Source organism: Eptesicus fuscus, chromosome 12, assembly GCF_027574615.1.
Source record: "Eptesicus fuscus isolate TK198812 chromosome 12, DD_ASM_mEF_20220401, whole genome shotgun sequence".
Taxonomy (NCBI): domain Eukaryota; kingdom Metazoa; phylum Chordata; class Mammalia; order Chiroptera; family Vespertilionidae; genus Eptesicus; species Eptesicus fuscus.
Window position 1 is genome coordinate 25,807,883 of NC_072484.1, and position 20,268 is coordinate 25,828,150.

At 41.2% G+C, this 20,268-nt stretch overlaps 1 protein-coding gene across 1 annotated transcript in view; it reads left to right on the forward strand.

Annotated features, from left to right (window-relative positions):
- Positions 1–20,268, forward strand: part of HAO1 (hydroxyacid oxidase 1) — a 57,734-nt gene that overhangs the window by 7,453 nt on the left and 30,013 nt on the right. Inside the window, exon 2 of the mRNA XM_008141077.3 lies at positions 589–740. Within this exon, the coding sequence (XP_008139299.1) occupies positions 589–740 (152 nt within the window). The remainder of the gene's footprint in view (positions 1–588; positions 741–20,268) is intronic.

The following is a 20,268-nucleotide window of genomic DNA, read 5'->3' on the forward strand; positions in this document are numbered from 1 at the left end:
ACCACAGAATATTATTCACCAACCAAAAGGAACAATTTACTGATGCTTATAGCAACATGCCAGAATCTCAAATGCATTCATTATGCTAAGTCAAAGAAGCCAGGCTCACAGACCACATGCTGTATGATTCTATTTATACACTATTCTTGCAAAGTAAAGCTATAGGGACAAAAAAAAAAAAAAGATTGGTGGTTGTTCAGAGATGGGTAAGGGGAGGATTTCACTACAAAAGGAAATAGGGAAATGTTTCAGAATGGTAAACTGTTGTAAATCTTGATTGTTCTTGCAGTTATATGACCATGCACTTGTCAAAGCTCACAAAACTTTACACTCAAATGGGCAAATTCTATCGTGTGTCAAATATACCTCACTGGGATCAATGGCTTGAGGAATTCATTATTATCTTATTGCTAACTTTCCATCTTAACAGACATCCCAATTGTCCCTTTTCCTTTAGCTCTATAATGTGCTTCAATAGAAGAAAATGTTCTCTTTTTGACTAACACATAATGTCAAAGCTCTAGTTATGCTTTTGAAAGCTCTAGTTACGCTTTCAAAATTCTAAGACTTTTTTTCTCTTAATTCTAGATGGAAGCTGTATCCACGGATGCTCCGGAATGTTGCTGAAATAGACCTGTCGACCTCTGTTTTAGGTCAACGAGTCAGCATGCCAATATGCGTGGGGGCCACGGCCATGCAGTGCATGGCTCACGTGGATGGGGAGCTTGCAACTGTGCGAGGTAGGAAGAAGGTCCCACCAAAGTGACTCTTCTCCGTATGCACTGAGCAAACACTTCCCTCAATGTGTTTACAGTCACAAACATTGAGCTCATCACTCTGCCATCAAATGCCTGATCTTGCACATCGTGCCCCTCTACATTCTAACTGTGACTCTGGGCAACATGCTCTTTGTGCGTTGGTTTTATCAGGTGTAACATGGGGATGAAAATAGTAGCTGCCTCCTTGGGTTACACATGTAAAGTGCTTAAAACAATGCCTGACATGGAGTAGTGGCTCAATTACTCTTATTTACTAGTATATTATGAGTATTAATATCAACATACCAGAAAATGGAGGTCTGAGAAATCGACTCACCCTGGGTCATGCACCTAGGTAGTGTCAGAGATGGGATTCAACTTCCTGGCTACCTTTTTTTCAAAGCCCTTACTGCTTTCCCCAAACCCATGAGATTCTCACAATGAAAGAGCAAATGCAGCGACCTGATTGGTTGTTTTCAGCTATGATTTTGGACCATGGTTGTTTTTTTGCCAATGGGTTATATTCCCAATAGAGTATTTCCAACTGCCTTAGGAGGAGGGAGTAATGACAGATTCAAATATGATGTAAATAAATTTCTTATTAGGGCTAATTTATTAACTTCCCAGTCTTCCAGTGACTATGAACATTTGAGAAGGTATGCACAATGGTTAATCTCCCCACATTCTGCTTCAGAAACTCATATAAAGTTGGTAATGAATTCTATCTGACTTTTTTTTATGTTAAGCAGGGCAGGTAATTCATGTCTGAAGAGCAGGAACAAAATGCTATTTTAAAGCATTTTAGTTCTAAGAATCAAAGATCTTGTGGATTCATTTCCCTCCTTGGAATGTCTTCCACAGAATTCTACCAGGGATATCAGCATGACACAGTGAGGTTGTACTGGACACACTTAGGTCTGAGCCTGTAGCTAGGACCACACACAGATAAGTGGCCTTGAAGCCCTGCCATTTGTCTATGGCAATTCTGAAATATGGGCAGGGAGAAGAAAAAAAGGGAGGTGGGGCGGGAGGGGGAAATACTAAGTGGATATCTGTCTATTTAAAGTTGGGATAGCAGAGGCCTTCCCAAGCATGCCATAGACACCAACCATTAAATTCAAAGCAAACAAAGCCACATAAAAAACTGAAACTCCCATGCTCTAAAATTTCTATAAAAATGAAAACAAATGGCAAACTTAAAAAAAGTATGTGACACTGCAAAGGGTTAATGTCCTTTCTATGTAAAGGGCCCTTATATTTGAAAAAGTAAAATAACATCTAGCACAAAATAGGTGAAATAATATAAATAGAAAAAGACATTAATAGGAAATTCACAGACACATAAAAATGAAAAATTTTAATTCCACAAATAAATAAATGTAAATTATAACTACATATCTTATTTTCTGAATATCAAATTATTATTTGAAGATTATAATTTTTAATGAGGTTAGAAGGAAAATGTGCATTTTCAAATACTGTTGAAAAGAGGGTAAAGTGAAATCATCATTCTAGAAAATAATTTGGCACTGTGTATCAGAATTTAAGAAATATAAATTATATGTGATATTGTCAATTCTCTTCTAAGAATTCCAAGGAAATTGTAATGATTTTGAGGAAAGACATTTCTCCAAGGATGTTCATGTCCCTATTATTTTTAACTAGAGGCCCGGTGCACGAAATTTGTGCACGGAGGGGGGTTGTTCCTCAGCCCAGCCTGTACCCTCTCCAATATGGGACCCCTCCAGGACTGCTGGCTCCCAACTGCTTGCCTGCCTGCCTTCCTGATTGCCCCTAACCGCTTCTGCCTGCCAGCCTGATCACCCCTTAACCACTCTGCTGCCAGCCTGTTTGCCCCCAATTTCCCTCCTCTGCCGGCCTGGTCACCCCTAACTGCCCTCTCCTGCAGGGTTGATCACCTCCAACTGCCCTCCCTTGCAGGCCAGGTGCCTCCCAAATGCCCTCCCCTGCTGGCCATCTTGTGGTGGCCATCTTGTGTCCACATGGGGGCAGGATCTTTGATCACATGGGGGCAGCTATATTGTGTGTTGCAGTGATGATCAATCTGCATATTGCTCTTTTATTAGATAGGATAGAGGCCTGGTACAGAGGCCAGCAGGTTTGCCCTGAAGGGTGTCCCTGATCAGGGTGGGGTTCCCTTGGGGCATGGGGCGGCCTGAGCGAGGGGCCTGTGGTGGTTTGCAGGCGGGCCACGCTCCCTGGCAATGCAAGTGGAGGCCTTGGTATCTGGAATTTATTTTCCTTCTACAATTGAAACTTTGTAGCCTGGAGCAGAGCCAAGCCTCAGGCTCCCTCCGAGGCCTGCAGCCATTTGTGTTGGGGTTGTAATTGAAACTTTGTTGCCTTAAGTGGGTGGGCCCGGCCAGGGTGTGTGGAAAGCTTTGCTTCCCCTGTTGCCAGCGGCAACCCTGGCCTGCTCTCTCAAGCTCCATTCTGCCGCCATTTGTTTGAATTTGTTTACCTTCTATAATTGAAACTTTGTAGCTTGAGTGGAGGCTTAGGCCTGGCAAGGGCAGGCAGAAAGCTTGGCTTCCTCTGTTACCTAGGAAACCTTGCTCTCTGTGGTGGTAGCCATCTTGGTTTGGGTTAATTTGCATACCGCTCTGATTGGATGGTGGGTGTGGCTTATGGGTGTGGCTTGTGGGTGTGTCGGAGGTATGGTCAATTTGCATATTCCTATTATTATATAGGATAGGAGGAAATTTGGAGAAAAACACCCAAATGTCCCATAATTGGAAATAGGTTGCAAAAAAGAGGGTGCATTAAAAATAGGATAGTTTTTTTAAGTCATATCATAGAGTGTAGTGATATAAAAAATGTGACACTAAAAGAAATTTTAAAACGCAGCTGCAAAGAATAGGAAGGGCCTAAAATACACTTATTTTTAAAGACTAAGAAGGCTGACTACTCTTTACAAGAGATTACCTATGGCTGATAAGATTACTCCTGACTTTATAGTCCTCTTAGTTTTGGTCTAAAAAATTTCCTTTGGATTAATTTGTAAGAGGGGAATGATAAAAACAGAAGGAAAATGGAGAAGGGATCGTGAAGAAAATGGAAAAGAAGCAGGAGAAGTAAAAGAAGGCAGTAAGCAGAGCTCACTTTGTAAAATACCCAAGAGCCTGCAAGTTATTTATCTACTAGGGGCCCAGTGCACAAATTCGTGCACCTTGAAAGGAACTGTGGGCCGCAAGGCTGTGGTGGGTACAGGGGTGGGTCTCGGCCCATCCTCTGTGCACCCGCCTGGTTCCTCGCACCACGGCCCCTGGTCCCCTGTCTGCCAGCAGCCCTGCTCCCGCCACTGCCACTCCCATGCACTGATAGCGCCGGCCCTGCTTGCACCCACTGATGGCACGGAGCAATTGGGGCCAGCGCCAGCAATGGGTGCACGTGGTGGCTGCTGCCTTGATCGCCCCTCAGGAGCAGGGGGAGGTAGAGAAGCCCTGAGGGGCCATAGGGGCTGGCAGCTGCTGCTCACACCTGCTGATGGCACTGAGTGATCAAGGCCAGCGCCAGGCTCCAGCAGTGGGTGAGTTACTTTATTTGATGCTTGACAGTGTCACTGTCCCAAGGTGTGGGCAAACAGCTAGAATCCCAGAGAAAGCAGGTTTTCATAGCTAGTCAGCAACAAGTCTTATTCTTCACCTTATTTCTGATGGGTTCAAGATTGGTGCTTCTTATTTTTGGTGGTGTGGAAAGAAAAATGAGAAGAAAGCTTACTTTGAAACTATAATTTTATAGTGTAAGTAGGACTATTTTATCCAACACTATTTCCTCCTGGCACTAATCATGAGGCATTATTTGATATCTATTGTAGGATTCCTTTACATTTCTTTATCAGACACCTATCAAGCAATGAGCTTATTCCAGGCACTATTCTAAGTACAAGTATTAAAGCATCGAATCCTTGTATCAGCCCATAGTGGTAGTACTGTTATTAAGACCATTTTACACAGCAGATGAATAACTTCCCCAGGATCACACACAACTCACAAATGATAAAGATGGGATTCAGACCCAGGCAGTTTGGTTCGAGTCTGGGCTCCTGACTACATGTGCTACCTTTATTTTCCAGAAAAAAAAAAAAAAAAAAAACCCACCATAAAATGTTATGAGGAGAAGCCCACTTATTTGTCAATTATAGTCTCCTAAACTTTAAGTACCTGCTAAAAACCTCCCCGATCCCTGCAAGAGAGTGAGATGCTTGATAAACATCAGGATAAGGTGGAGCAGGCAGAACAAAGATGTGCTGACATGAGAACGCAGAGGAATTGGCAATGAAGGTTACACATGGTGCCCTGATGAATCTAAGACCCTGGATCAGGTTCTTGTCTGTGATATCACGGTTTATCTTCCAGATTTGTAGTAGAACCCTCCCTCGAGTATTTAAACATTTGTACAGTTTTCTTCTATATTCCAATTACCACCTATGGGTTGATGGTCTCTTTAATGTTTAGTTTGATCCTGAAAGCCAATAGAGATCAGCTCATAACAAAGAGGGTTCCTTGGTCGGTATGTTTGGGGTGTGGGATAGATAGGTGCCTTGGGAGGAAAGGATATGTGCCTGGAGCAGATGCCCTTGATGCCTGGGATCTAATCCCTTGTTAGTTACCATTTGTATCAGAACCTGCAACTTTCCGCCTGCCATTTTCTCTGGCAGCTGAATGAGAAATGTCAGGATAGGTGGGTGAGTGGGAGGGACCCATCAGCCAATGATGCAGAGGAGTTGTAGAAAGACCCCATCTTTCTTTGATGAGAGTATCTGACACATTTTCCAATACTGTTGCCCAGTGCTCCCCCATGGAATTGGGCTGCGGTTGTCCTCAGAAGTTACCTGCTCATTAACATCCCATTCATTCACTATCGTCCCATCCCTCTCTATTTCCTACTCCATCAACTCACTTCTGATGATTCCCAGAAAAAAGACTCGTGCTCACATCTTTGTCTCATTGTTGGCTTCTGGAAGGATGCAAACCAAGACAGGGGCTAACTGGAGATTATCTATAGCTTCAAGCAAAGTTAAGTAAGAGTGTAAGAACATGCATATTTGGTAGAAATTACTTTCTTTTCTCAAAACTCTGAAAATTGATGCAGCTGATACTTGATTTACTCAATTGTTTCAAAATATGGACATCTTCTCAAGCAAGCCTGATCCGTGGGGAGAGTGTGAAATCTGTGGAAGTTGTTTAGAGGATTTCCTTTTCCCCCACCCTCTTAATTACCTGACTCCAAATCAAGTTTTCCTGTTTCCAAGGCCTTGGCCCCTCGCTAGAAGAAGTTGGGGCCAAGTTCAAGGGATATGGGTTAGTGAGCAACTCTCTGGTGATAGGATCCCCTACAGCCTGATCAGTAAGTGTGGGTGAGGTTCATCCAAATCCCCAGAAAATGGCCTGGCCTGAATAATTAAAATGGGCTTCCAGAAAGTTCTGGAAGTAGCCGTGGTATCACAGTCTCATTTTCCCAAATATGTGAGCACGAGTCTTTTTTTCTGGGAATAATGACAAGTGAGTTGATGGAGTAGGAAACAGAGAGGGATGGGAAGGTAGTGAATGAATGGGAAGTTGGCTCTTCAGACTTCTTCACAGAGCCCTGCTAAAGGGCTTTTGGCCTTTCTTCTCACCACTGTAGGGCACTTGCCCAGTAGAAGCTGGGCCTAAGAATAGAGCTCTACTTTCTTACCTGGCTGTGTGGGTATAGAGTGACCAATGAAGCTACTCTTTTGGTCATTTTCAAAATGGCAACGGCTATGTAAATTTCAGATGAACAACAAATCGTTTATGATCGGGTGTCCTGTATGTTTCTTTGCTGTACCTGGCAGCCCTAGTTGAATAACAGCTCTTACCTTTCCGGGTTCTTGTGAGGATCACATGAGATCAATGCTAGGGAAAGCTTCCCAAAACGTGGTGCACTTTTCATTTGCCCTGGAGTTCAGAGTCTCCCAAATCTTTCTCTTCTGCACATGAAAAACACTCTCAGAAAAGTACACCCTGTTAACACCTTAGTGGGAATGAAAGTAGCTCTTTTTACTTAGCTGAAGATATTTTTGTTTGTTAAGCTTTATGCAGGAGCCTCAAGAAACGGCTTTAAGGGCCAACCTGGTAATGTATTTAAGGGCCAACCTGGTAATGTACATATCCAAAGACAGGGGAGGGTAAGAAAACAACAATGCAAGCTCCGTGGTGGATACCAGCAAACCTGCGATTGCAGGTTCTATCAAAAGGGGGCAGCCCTAGCGTGGTGCTAGCCAACTGCTGCCCCAAGGGAGTGAGGATGTGGAGTTACCAATCTTCAAAAATTTTAAGAGAAGCCAGAAACCTTGATTTTTATGTGCAATCTCCTGGCTTTTTATTTTTATTTTTTTTATGTTGGCAGATAAATCAAAACTCTCTAAAACACTGTTTGGGGCAACAATGTGTGGGCCAAAGCAAATACTTTTGTGGGCTACAACTGTCCCTTGGGCTGCCCGGCTGGGACATCTGATTTATGTGGAAATTCACCGCTAACTGGTTTCACTTCTTGTGGCAGGTCCTTTTCACTCTCTAGGATTATGTTACCTCAGTGATAGAGTGAGCTGCTTAAGCAAGATCAGGGTCTGAAGGAGGCTGGGCTTGCACCCAAGGATCTCAGGGAAGCGAGGCCACTATGTTGCATGTTACAGTTCAAAAGAGCAGTGCTTTAAAGAAGTTCTGCTGCTAAGACAAACACAAAGGAAAAAACCTCCACAAAGAGAAAACTCAAAAACAAAAAATTCCCAACAGTGGGTGATCTTTCTCATTTTTTTCAGTATGTAATAGTTTTGCGCTCATTTAACATTTTATCAAATGCAAAAAGAGAGGCCATTCAAATTAGAGAACCGGCCTTCCTTATATTTCTGACGTCCCACCGCTATCCTCTGCCTTCTACCTCCCATGCCAGCCCAGAGAACACAGATCGTGGACAGAGCGCTGTGTGCCTCTGGTTTTCAGTTCTCACAGCTGCATTCTTGGGCTAGAGGAGAGCAAGCGGATAGGCATTTATCTCTGGATTTCCTGAAAACTCAGATAGGTGTTTAATAAATGCCACATACATTTAAAAAGCCATGCTTCAAAGGCCGTGGCCAAAGATGATAGCAATGAATGGGTGCCAGGCAATGTGAATTTATTAACTCATCTCTCCCTGACCACCATCTGAAAACGTGTGAGCCCAAAACTGCAAGGATGTTTCTCTAACAGTCTGTGGGTATGGAAACGGAGGCTTGCAAAGAAGTTCAATACTTTGCTCAAGCTTATTGATCACATAGGCAATGCTGTCGATAATATCCTGGTCAGTTACTGATATTTCCAAATGTCGTTAACTGCAAGAAGCCAAAGGCAAGCTCTATGCCATAGTCTTGAAATATTAACTGCAAACATTCTGTTTTTATAGATTTATCCCTTTAGTTTTGAAATTATGGAACAAGCCAAAGACTATGAAATTCGTTAGAAAAGATGAGCTTGTACAAAATTCAGAAACATAAAATAAAGGGCCTTGAATCTTAAACAAACAAAATTTTAAACTCTTAAGATAGAAGGAAAACAGCTGGGAAACCCTGAGTGGAGAGCAGTTGCCCTGCATTGTGCGATGATTCAGAGATTTACTGCAGTAGATGATTTAGTCAGCATTTTGATAACTGACAATTGTTACATTTAGGCAGTCATAGAAAGGCTTCTACTCATAAAGGCACATTCATCTGAAACTTCTAAGACTGGATTTTGATGTTTAAAGTTTTATCATTCATATAAACTTCAGGGATGATTATCAAATCATTTCTACAAATAATTAACGTATTGAAGGAAATAGCAATAATAAGCATAAATGCTAGTAGCGTATAAAAGGGGTGGTCTCATTAGGTTACATTTCCATCTTGCAAGATAAGCAGAGCATCTCTGATTTTCAAAGAGCCCATTAATAAAATGCTTACTAGTCACTGCGGCTTTCAGGACATTATCATGGAAATCTCTCTGATTTTATGCGCAGTGGCTGCAATAAATTTTAGATCATCCTTTACATTAGCTCTTTTTGCTCCGTTTAAACATGGAAGTCAAAAAGAAGAGGAAAAAAGGGGATTCAGCAGGCATGTATCCTTTTGCTTCTGACTTGTTATATGGACAGGTGCCACATGAGGGAGTGCTGGGACCTCAAATAGAGAACCATGCAGCCCCACCTAATGTGTTCCAGGAATGCTCAGCATATTAGCAAATTCTTATTAAACTGTCAAAAGAAGAAAAAAAAAAGATTTTAAAAGAAATGTCTGCCCCTGGATGCAATTAGAGGCTACCACACAGGATTTGATGGGCCATAAAACCATTAAATCTAAACACTTTCTTTTTGAGCCTAAAAGGCCAGAACATTCCAGAGTGAAGTTTTGGGACCAGCTATGACTTGACCACCTATTAAGGTGCAGGTGGAACAGATTGCAGAGGGACACAAAGAGCCATACAGACCCCAGCGAACTGAATTAGGGTGTAGGTGAGAGCTTTAGCTGTTGAATTTTCTGGATTTTTCCGAGATTAAGTGATCAACCCTAACAGTGAGTGAAAGACCATTCAGCAAGAAAAATTGTCATTTCCTTTGCTCCAGACCCAAACGATGTATTTTTGAAAGCTTTATTGATTTATATATTTATGTGTTGTACTAGGTGACCGAGTAGATATACATTTCAGCATAACTACGAGGAAAATGTCCCCGTTATTCTCAATTTACCCAAATCCAGGAACAGCACCAGATTGGCTTTAAATGAAACTTTGACTCTTTCTGAAGTGAGTGTCATTTATGCACCAGAAGTTTGGACCTTACATTCCTATCATTAATCCTCAAAGTAGACCTGTGAGGTGATTATCATTTATCATTCTCCTTACTGACATGGAGGAAAAGCACGCCCTTGACCAAGGTCTAGAGCTGGTCAGCGGTTAGGACGGATGGGGTGCTCTCTGTTCCACTCCAGTCTGAGCCAGTTATTTGTCTTTGTTCAGGATTTTTATCAATTTTTACTAGGAAGAAACAAAAGTAGGAAAGACTAATGGAAAGAGGAGAGTTCACTTTAACTTTGTCCAAAGTACATCAGTTAAACATTTGGAAGGGAATACCTTCTTTGCATCATTGTAGCAAAAAAAAAATTATATATTTTACCACCTTTATTTTTAATCTACTTCAACTGATTTATGTTTTGAACCTATGTTGCCAACAATCAAAAGTCAGTGGGACATGGTCTTTCTTCACAAACACATTACATACACACATGTGTGTACTGTACAAGTCCATATACATGCATATAGATGAAAAGATTATGGACCTCTTTTATATACATATGCATAAATATATATTATATACATAAAGCATACAATTCATATCTAAAAATTTTCAAAACTGATAGTCCATGTTTAAATAGTGATTAAAAATTAAACTTTAGCTATGTTCAAGACAAATGTCAAATGGTATGGTTTCTAGGACTTTTGCACCATAAATTAAGCTATTGGGTAGCTTTCCTGAGAGGTAAAATTGCTTCTTCTCAAGTTATTAGTGTGCCTGATGGTGAAGTGCAACAGTGCGAAGTCAGAGGCTCACATGTGTATCCCAACCCTGAGGTTGTTAAACTGAGGGAGGCTGATCGAAGTCGTCATGTCCAAACTTGATGTTTTTTGAAACCATTTTAAAAGGCATCTTACTGTGGGATGGACCGCATACAATCTGCCAGTTATGCCAAGACCTCACAACTCAGTAAAGTGACAGAATAATAACCTAGGAGTCATTCCAGTACAGCTAATGTTTTAGTCTGTTGCAGAGTGCTGCCCCAGAGATAAAGTGGAAGCAAGGAAGGGAGGGCTAAGATGTCATTGGGACTAACTATTCCTCAATAATATTTCCATACCGTAAAGAAGAGTTCTCAGGGTGTAGTGGCAGGGCGATCATTCATTATTTTACTACACAAATTCAGACAATGGACCATCATGAAACCATAGGAAAGGTGAAGTCTGGTTTCCTGGCCTTTCTTGGCAGTGTTTAAATTGATTATGTTCCCTAAATAGTAAATTAAGATTTGTTTGACCACTTCTAAGTATTTCCAGTATAATTGTAGTGGAAGTTTTGTTCCTCTCTTGGATTACTGACTTTAGAACATTCCTTTTCTGAGTAATCTCAATGGTAATTTTAGGCAGTCATAGAACATTGTCAATTATGTCTCTAGCAAACCCGTGTAATGGTAGTTCCTGTGCAAAGAAAGGCTGACACACTCCATGGATGTGAGGGTGCACATCTATGCAAACATTTCTGTGTGTCAGAACCACACAACTGCTTGGTGCTTTGTCATTGCATATTTTCCCCATTAGGTAAGGACTTCCTGTGCAGATGACAAAACGCGTTTTCTTAACAAAATTTCAGCCCAGCTGTTTTGATGACTAAGTTTTGCAGGAGGTTTTTAATCAAAGGTACCTAAAAACAGCACTTTAGGCTCTTTGAACATATTACCCCTTTTCCTTCAAACGCATAATTTTGGAAACCAACTCATCTTTCCCATAAAGGAGAGCTATTTTCAAAGGAATCATTTGGACCCAAAGTAGCACATTGCTTCATTGTTGTGCTCTAACCTGGGCATGTGATTGTCCCACATGAATCAATGTTCCACATTACAGACATTTACTCTCGTATTTTCCTCTGTTTATTGTCACAGTGGCTGTGGATGAACATCATCCTCAAATGTATTATAACCCCCTTCCTTGTCAATCCTAGTATAATGACCTTTAGTTTTACCTGATGATTCAGCATCTTACTTATACGTGTAAGACTGTTGGGCCTGACATTAAACATTTGGAAGCAATTCTACAATTGGTAAATTGTGCCTTCTCAGCTTTGAGTAACCTCTCTCTATTCTTCCTCATCTTCTGGCATTTATTTTTAGTTTGGCATTTATTTTTGCTTCTAATATAAAATCTAGGAAACTGGGCAAATCCTATAAAGCTTATAAAACACATTTGATGATGGTGAAGTGTGCTGAAGGGTGTTACTATAATGCAATGAATACCTTGACCTTAAAACTAGTAAGAGATGAACGCATGAGAAAATGTGGCAAATATACCTGTGCTTCTCTCCAGAGGGACACCTGTGGAGAGGAAAGACAGATTCATCAGCAGAATGTGACTGGCAACTGGAAACCATGCACTACCATTATCTATAAGGTCTATCTTCACTCGAGCCATCAGATACCTCCCATTAACTTGGATGAGTCCTTGTGAACAAAAATGTCTACCTTATTCTCGAAGTATCCTTCATGAACAAAAGCATTAGTATCATTGGCGAGCTTGTTAGAAATGCAGAATCTCAAGTTCCATTCCAGACCTACTGGGTCAGAATCTGAATTTTATCAACATTCCCACATGATTCCTATGCACATCAAATCTTGAGAAGCACTGGAAAGTCTAGAATGGAAGTTCCTGGTGCATCCCAACCAAAGGCATAGTTCAAATCCTCAAGATGAAACAGTGTTAGATGTAGCATGAATAACATGCTCATTAAAGATCTTCTGAGAGGCAGCTGATTTCAGGAGAACAATCTGAAATACAGCAGGAAGTCAGAAGCAGACGCTAGAGAGGTGAGGGAGATGTGTACAAAGTGGTTTTCAAAGAACCAGGTATGTAGGCTTAGTGTCCAGCCCCCAAAACTTAAGTTCTTATCTTCTGACCTCCACATCCAGATGACTGGGATCAGAAATAAACATTTTCATTAAGGCCCGAGGTAAAGCAAAACCCTGCCAAAATCTAGAAGCACATTGCATTTCGTAGCCATAGGGAGGATTCTGCCAGTTCATGATGTTTTGCAAAGCTCTAGCCCATTAAAATCACTGTACATTGGCGTTTAGGATTTGTACCAACGCAGAGGTGACTGCATTTATATATAATATGAGTTGATATAAACCTCTGTAGTGAATTACAGGTTCCATAACATAGGAAATTGCGTTAACTCTATTCACCCGTGGTTTGGGGATGCTGAGCTGCACTCAGTCTTATGCCAACTCATTGTAGACCCTTACAGCATTTCCCCACCCTAGGGCATGTAATGTAACTCTAACAAGAAACTTGATTGTGAGCAGGTCTGAGGGTAACTTTTATTCTGTTAAACAGAATGCACCAATATTTTCCAATGACATTATATATAATAATGACATTAACCACATTTATTTCCATAAAATTATACTTACAATTGTATGGCAAATGAAAGAGTGTGTGTTATGTGCTATTGAGTGGACTCCGATTCCTGGCAACCCTATGAATGAGTGATGTCCATAATCTCCTGTCCTCTACAGCTCACCCAGCCCTGTAGACTCATGCCTATGGCTAACGTATTCTCTGCTCTTCCCCAGTAACCATTTGACTGCTTTCTGACCTGGGGTTCTCATTTTTGTGTGCTCTCTCTTGCTTCATTTTGGACTCTCCTCATAGGGTTTGGTTTTCAAAGTAAAATGAAAGGAAAAAGAATGAATAAGAAAAGAGAGTACAACCCTAGCTGGGTTTTCTCAGTGGTTTGAGCATCGGCCTGTGGACTGAAGGGTCACGGGTTGGATTCTGGTCAAGGGCACGTACTTTGTTTTTTGTTTTTTTTATAATTACTTTATTGATTAAGGTATCACATATTTGTCCTCAACCCTCCCCGCCCCCCATTCCCATCCCAAACCCCTCCACATGCATGCCCCCACCCCCCTGTTGTCCGTGATCACTGGTTAGGCTCATATGCAAGCACACAAGTCCTTTGGTTGATATTTCTCCCTTATCCCCACCCTCCTCTACCTTCCCTCTGAGGTCTGACAGTCTGATCGATGCTGTTCTTGTTCTTCAGTCTATGTTGTTCATCATTTCCCCTAGATGAGTGAGCTCATGTGATACTAGGAATACACTTATAGGAACCTAAAATGAGACAAGCAATAATGGTTATGCTGAGAGGCAAATGAATCAGTCTATAGTGAGTTTCTTTCTGGGCCAACAGTTCTTTTGAGTCCCAATTTCTATGTCCAACAGTTCTTTATGTGTACATAACAGCAATGATATTTCAGTTCTGGATGGTGGACAAATGGTGGTAATGCAGGTCTGACCCTCTCTGGTTTGGTCCTGGGCAATCTGCAGTGATGCACATCTGCTGACTGCTAGTATGGCAAGGCATCGTCAGCGTCTTCCATCTCTGGACTGTTTCTCTTCTGTCTTCATGGCTGGAGTACTCCTGTCAATTCCTCTCTGTTGCAGGAATCCACATGGTCTCAGAGTTGTTTTCTGAAAATATACAAACATATTCTCGACCAAAAGTTAATAAAGGAAGCTTTTCTATAAATTTGACTTGCGACCCTTTTTCATTTTGTGCCCAAACGATTTTCCTTTGGCTTGTTTTGACACCATGTATGCTTTACCTGGGTGTCTTGCTGTTAGCATTACAATTGAAAGTTAATTTTCTAAAGTAAAAATTTTCTAGATGTAATTTATTTACAGGATATTTTTCCTTACATGATATTCTTCTACTATCCCCCCTTTTTGGGTTTAAATATTAGGAGGCTTTTGGAAATTTTATGCTGTAATCTTGATAGCTTTTAAATTTTACTTTTTTGCACTAAAATGTGACTGCTTTAGGTTCATTATATGTTACACAATTTTACCATGAGATGAACTACCAATAAAAATTTTAGTTAACACTTTAGGAACAGCTTTTTTGTCCAGTACAATTGATTTTTCTAGAACATTCACTTATTTCGATTAGCCAATTTAAATTAGTCTGAAAACTTGACTACTATTTTACTGTCAAATTTAATACTCTAACAACCATCTTATTTTACCCTGTAAATATTAGTGGAGAGGATTATTTGCCTTCTTGAGTAGGCCCTGAGCATTCCTGGTGCTAGACTGGATTTAGATATCAAAGACCCCAGTTCCCTGCATCATGGGTGCAAGACATCTCCATCAAGTCTTGTTGCAGTGAGAGGGCATCTGCTGTCGGCCAAGTCTCTGTTACCTGGGTCCCGATTTGAGCTGGGCATGGGAAGCAAAACAGCCATGGGGGCAGGAGATCTCCTTCAGCAGGGGTAAGAGTTCAGGCCCCTGCAAACTTGGGGGGGTGAAGGTTTGTGCCCCACCTCTGTTGACCCCCAAGTTCTCTCCTGATGGCCCCTTTGTGACTGTGCCTGTCTTAGGTTGTTCCTTCCCTGAGGAATCTTACCTGTCTCTGGCTAACCAGCCATCCTCCGGGGCCAAGCAGGGTGATGTGAGGTTTAGTTCTGTCTCCTTGGTCGCCTATGCCCCCATGGCCTCCATGAAGGACACGTACTTTGGTTGCAGGCTTCCCAGTGTCGCCATCACAAAACACCTGCAGAATGTAAGTGCCCCAGCAGGGAAATGAAAGAGCAGAGAAACAGAAGAATGTAGTGGAAATTTAAAAACACACACATTTCTTCCAGGTATTATTGTTTGATGGCTGGACTATGCAAATACTACAGCCCTTTAGATCTACTCTGCAGTGCCCGCCATGGAAGTCTGTGGACAGATAAAAGGTGGGGGGGGGGGGCTGATTCTGCTGCCCCTCAGTAGTATTTGCAGTTGTTTTGTCCCTGGCTTTTCAAAGTGAAGTGCACCCTGGGAATGTAGGAATTATCTCCTTTGACATTCTCTCCCTACAGAGGACCTAGAAGGTAGCCCCTTGGCCTGGAGAATATTCCTATCTTTTAAGAGTGTTCTTCCTTAGGGTGGCGAGCCTTTGACACCATATGTGCAAGAGAAAAGAGGATTGGGTGTCTTAAGCATGGAAACCATCGCAGAGGAAAGCTGAGTGTGGAGATGTTGAATAATGATGTTGAGAAACCCAGGTCCTTGGCAAGATGAGGAAACTTTTAAAAGCTATGTAGGACTTCTTTTCCAAATAATGTTAGGCATTCCCTCACGAACCCTTAACAACACATGGCTTCAGCGTTTACACAGAAAATGTCCGTAGACATGGTCTCAGTGGACTTGCCAGCAATCCTATGAGAGGACAGGGCAGCAGCTATGGTCATAGTTATTTTGCAGATGGCATGTGTCTGGTGGATGGCAAGGCTGGGACAGTAGCCCAGGCCTCTGACTCTCAATCCATTATGTCTTGTTGTCTCTCTGGGAATATAGATGTTACTTCCTAGGTTTTATATATATAAAATCTTCGATGCTTTTGTCCTTGTCTTTGATGCTTCAATGCCTGGTAACTTACTAGTGTCTCTTTTAGTGAGTGTGTTAAAACATTTTCCTATAGCAATGGCATAATGTATTACTGATACCTCTACATAAAGAAGAGAAAGAAATGTCAAATATGAACCATTTGAATATATCATTAATAGCAGCAATTTTCAACCGGTGTGCCACAAAAATGTTTATATGTGTAATACCTGACTATTTGTTGTCAGGGTCACTGACCTCTTTTCCCTTAGACTGTTAAATAGAAAAGGACAACATCCAACACAACAATAGCCGCCTGGTACAAACGAATCAAAATTACACCTTTTTTTGGGGTCAGATAGACAAAAACATATAACATATTTTTTGGTGTGCTGCAGAATTTTAGTAATTAGTTTATGTATGTCATGAGATGAAAAAGGTTGAAAGTCGCTGACCTAAAGCATTAAAAATGTAGGTGTCTACCCTTAAAGATATATGTTAGGGATAATAGTAGAGGGGTGAGTGGAAGTAAGGAAAATAAGGAAATGGAGTCTTGCCATATGGGATCAATGTTTACTTGATGGTGTAGCCTCCGGGATGTGTTAGCCAAGATTTTTAGACTCATCAACATTAGAGACCTCATCATGCCCAAGAGCCAGGTCTTGCCTTTCTAGTAAAGTCACCTCAGATGTGGTCTCTGTTTTGCCAGGAGTTGCAGAAGTGCCACTTGCAGCAGAGTCTTCCATTGCTGCCCCTCACATTGGGAACAGGACTCTAGGCAAGCTGACCCCTGTCCTTTGTCAAGTAAAACCTGACAGTGGCTGCTTTTCAGAGCAGCAGGTCAGAGTTTCATTGTGGAAATGAACCGGGAGAGAAAACAAACTTCAAAAACATATGTGCTTTCAAGCACCCGGCTATCGTAGCTCTAATTAGAATTTCTTAACAAAGTCTGACTATGCTAGGTCATTTATAAAATTGAAAAGCTTGTAATTTTTGGCCCCCAAAGAGTCATGTAAGCTAGAAGGGTATATCTGTATGTCTCAGGCAAAGGTGATCATTTGAAATATTTAGCAACTAGTTCAGCAAAAAACTCTGACCAATAAAAAGAGAACCTCAGGCTCGGCCAGTGTAGAACCTGAATATATCATCCAAAGCAGCAATTTTCAAAAGAGCACCTCCAGGTCAGGGCACATGCCTGGGTTGTGGGCTCGATCCCCAGTATTGGGCATGCAGGAGGCAGCCGATCAATGATTCTCTCTCAACATTGTTGTTTCTATCTCTCTCTCCCTCTCCATTCCTCTCTGAAATCAATAAAAATATATTTAAAAAAAATAAAAAGGAAAAAAAAGAAGAGAACCTCAGATGCTTCTCTAGAACTCTCACAGGGCTCTGGATGCCCCCAGCTCTGTCAGGCATTAACCTTTTGTTTTTCTTCTTATTGTTCTTTATTGTTTAAAGTATTACATGAGTCTACTTTTATCCCCCATTGACCTCTCCCCTGACACCCCCTCCCTCAAGCACAAGCCCTCACCCCCCTACTGTCTGTGTCCACTGGTTTTGCTCATATGCATACATACAAGTCCTTTAAATTGCTGGCTTGGGGATAGGACACCAGGGATTCCTTGGGAAGAGACTGGAGTGAAGGCACATGGAAGGGACGCTGGAGGAGGGATTATTTACTTTAGAGCCACAGTTATTTACCAATTGGAATGGCAGTATTTCAGTATTTTAACAAGCAGAATTGTTATTCTGGTATGTACCAACTTAGTCTCAGATGTGTCCTGAGTGGAACCAGGTAAATTTATGATAGTCTCTCAGAATGGTTCTTGCCAAATCTCAGGATCCCTTATCTCATTCTAACATAAACCTGCATTGAAAACAATAGATGTAATTCATCAGTAATTTTACTTTATCACAGCAAATAGTCACAAATGAATGGGATCATAGTGATCAGTAACACATGCTCCAGGGAGCATGGGTCCTTCTAAGTTTTGCTGCTCTTCTGCCCTGGGAGTAATATCTTAACCTCAGCTCCTAATAGGTCAGCACAGACTCTGATGTCCCCCCTGCATCCAGGAAGAAGTCTCACTAAATTCATCAAGTCACCAAATATTTACTGACTCTCTACAACTGGAAACAAGGTAACTTAGAACTTTAGGGGACCCTGATTCAAAGTTTCAGCTCTTATGATTCAGTCATTGGAAAATAAATACTTAGCACCAATAACATCAGGAGGCATTAGTATTGGAGCCGAGAGACTCGGAAAATAGATGGCATGGACTGGCCTTGCTTTTCTCTGAACATATATGCCAAAGGATGTTGGGCAAAATATTTGTGAGCGCTGGCATGATGGTTTAGGGGATGTAAATATTTTTGATGCATTGGTTTGTAGGATTTTAATGATCTGTATGGAATATATATAGATATTTCTTATCCTTTTGAGTTTTTAAAAAATATATTTTTATTGATTTCAGAGAGAAAGGGAGAGGGAGAGAGAGATAGAAGCATCAATGATGCATGCCCCACACTGGGGATCGAGTCCACAACCCGGGAATGTGCCCTGACTGGGAATCAAACCAGGACCTCCTGGTTCATAGGTCAATGCACAACCATTGAGCCATGCTGGTCAGGCTCCTTTTGAGTGTTTTTTATCTTTATTGGCAGAACTGCTGATGCCTTTGTGTAAACTACAAAATGGTGCCCTAACATTTGATGGTCCATTAGCTGGACCATTTGTGCAGCCACACTCTGCTCTTACAGTGTAGTAGGCCTTACCCATTGTTTTCCGAGTTTCCATGCTTTCCCAGAGTTGGCAGCTTGGTAGCGTGCCTCAGGCATGTGGCAAACCTGCTTCCTTGGTTGTCCATGGCCCTGAAGGATTGGAGGCACATTGATCCATGCTGATTCCAGGCAAGTCTTTTGGGCACTTGGGAGTTCTAGTAAGATCACTTTTGGGAGTGGCCAGACATGCTGTGTTCTTCTCCCGCTCTACTGCCCATCTCCATGTGACCTTTGTTAGGTCACATCCTCTTCAGGACATAATTTCTTCGTGGTAAATTGATGGTTAGGGGATTCTGACCCAAGCAATCAATGTCCCCTGGTGTTCCTTCCAAATAACAGTTATGGTCTGAGCCATCTCCATATTAACAAATCTTAATAAAGATCAGACAATGGTCAGATGTGTTACTACTCAATAAAATGTGGATTGTTGGACAACATTTTGCAGCCATGAGTCCTTCTGAGAGAAATTATCAAAGCAACACTTGGAGGGAACAGATTGGTGATACATAGACAATATAATCTGCAGCACAGGTCTTCATTATCTGGCCTATGATCTGAAGAACAGGGATAAGAAACACCATAAAAGGCATAGAAAAAGTAACATGTATTGAAAACAAAATCCATTTTATTATCATTTGTACTTAGCATTTTACCACCAAATGATAATGCTACTACTTAAATATCAAAATGTGGTCTGGGACCAGCAACATCAGCATCCTGGCGCTGGTTACAAAGGCAGGTACTTGGGTCCCATTTCACACCTATTGAATCAGAAACGCTGGGGGCAGGTTTTACAATTAGTGTTTTTGCACACACTCCGGGGGGATTGTCCAGTAAAGTTTGAGAAGCATGGAGACTTTATAACCTCTTAAAGTTGTTTTATAAGCAGCAGGTCACTTGATTCTCATCATCACCCTCTATGTCACTTGCACAACTACTTTTATTCTCATTTAGTCTGTGGTGGGCACACAGATGAGTCGAATGACCCAGGGTCATATAGTCAGTTTTTTATGTTTATTATTTATCTCTTGGCATGTTTGGTATATGACATATAAACATTATGTCAGTTTCTCCTCCATTAAAACTGACCCCAATTTTACTACCTATTTTTGGAGCAAGGATTATTACCTATGTTCTTTCAAGTTCTCTGAGATAAGTGGCTAGAGTAATCTATCTAATGTTTCATTTATTTGCTCATTTTTTGATATCTTGCTCAAAGGGATGTGAGGATACTGTTTCTACTTGGGGTGTCTAGTATATGTATTTTATTAAGTTTTAAAAGGCAACATAAATGGTAGAATATACCTTTAACAAAATTTTTAAAGATAAATTTTCAAAAGTTTAAAATTAAAAAATATTATATATATATATATATATATATATATATATATATATATATATAGAGAGAGAGAGAGAGAGAGAGAGAGAAATATCTATCTAGCTATCTATCATCTAGCTATCTGACTATTTAAGGAATTGCCTCATATACTTGTGGAGGCTGGCAAGTCCAAAATCCTTAAGGTAAGCTGGCAGGATGGAGA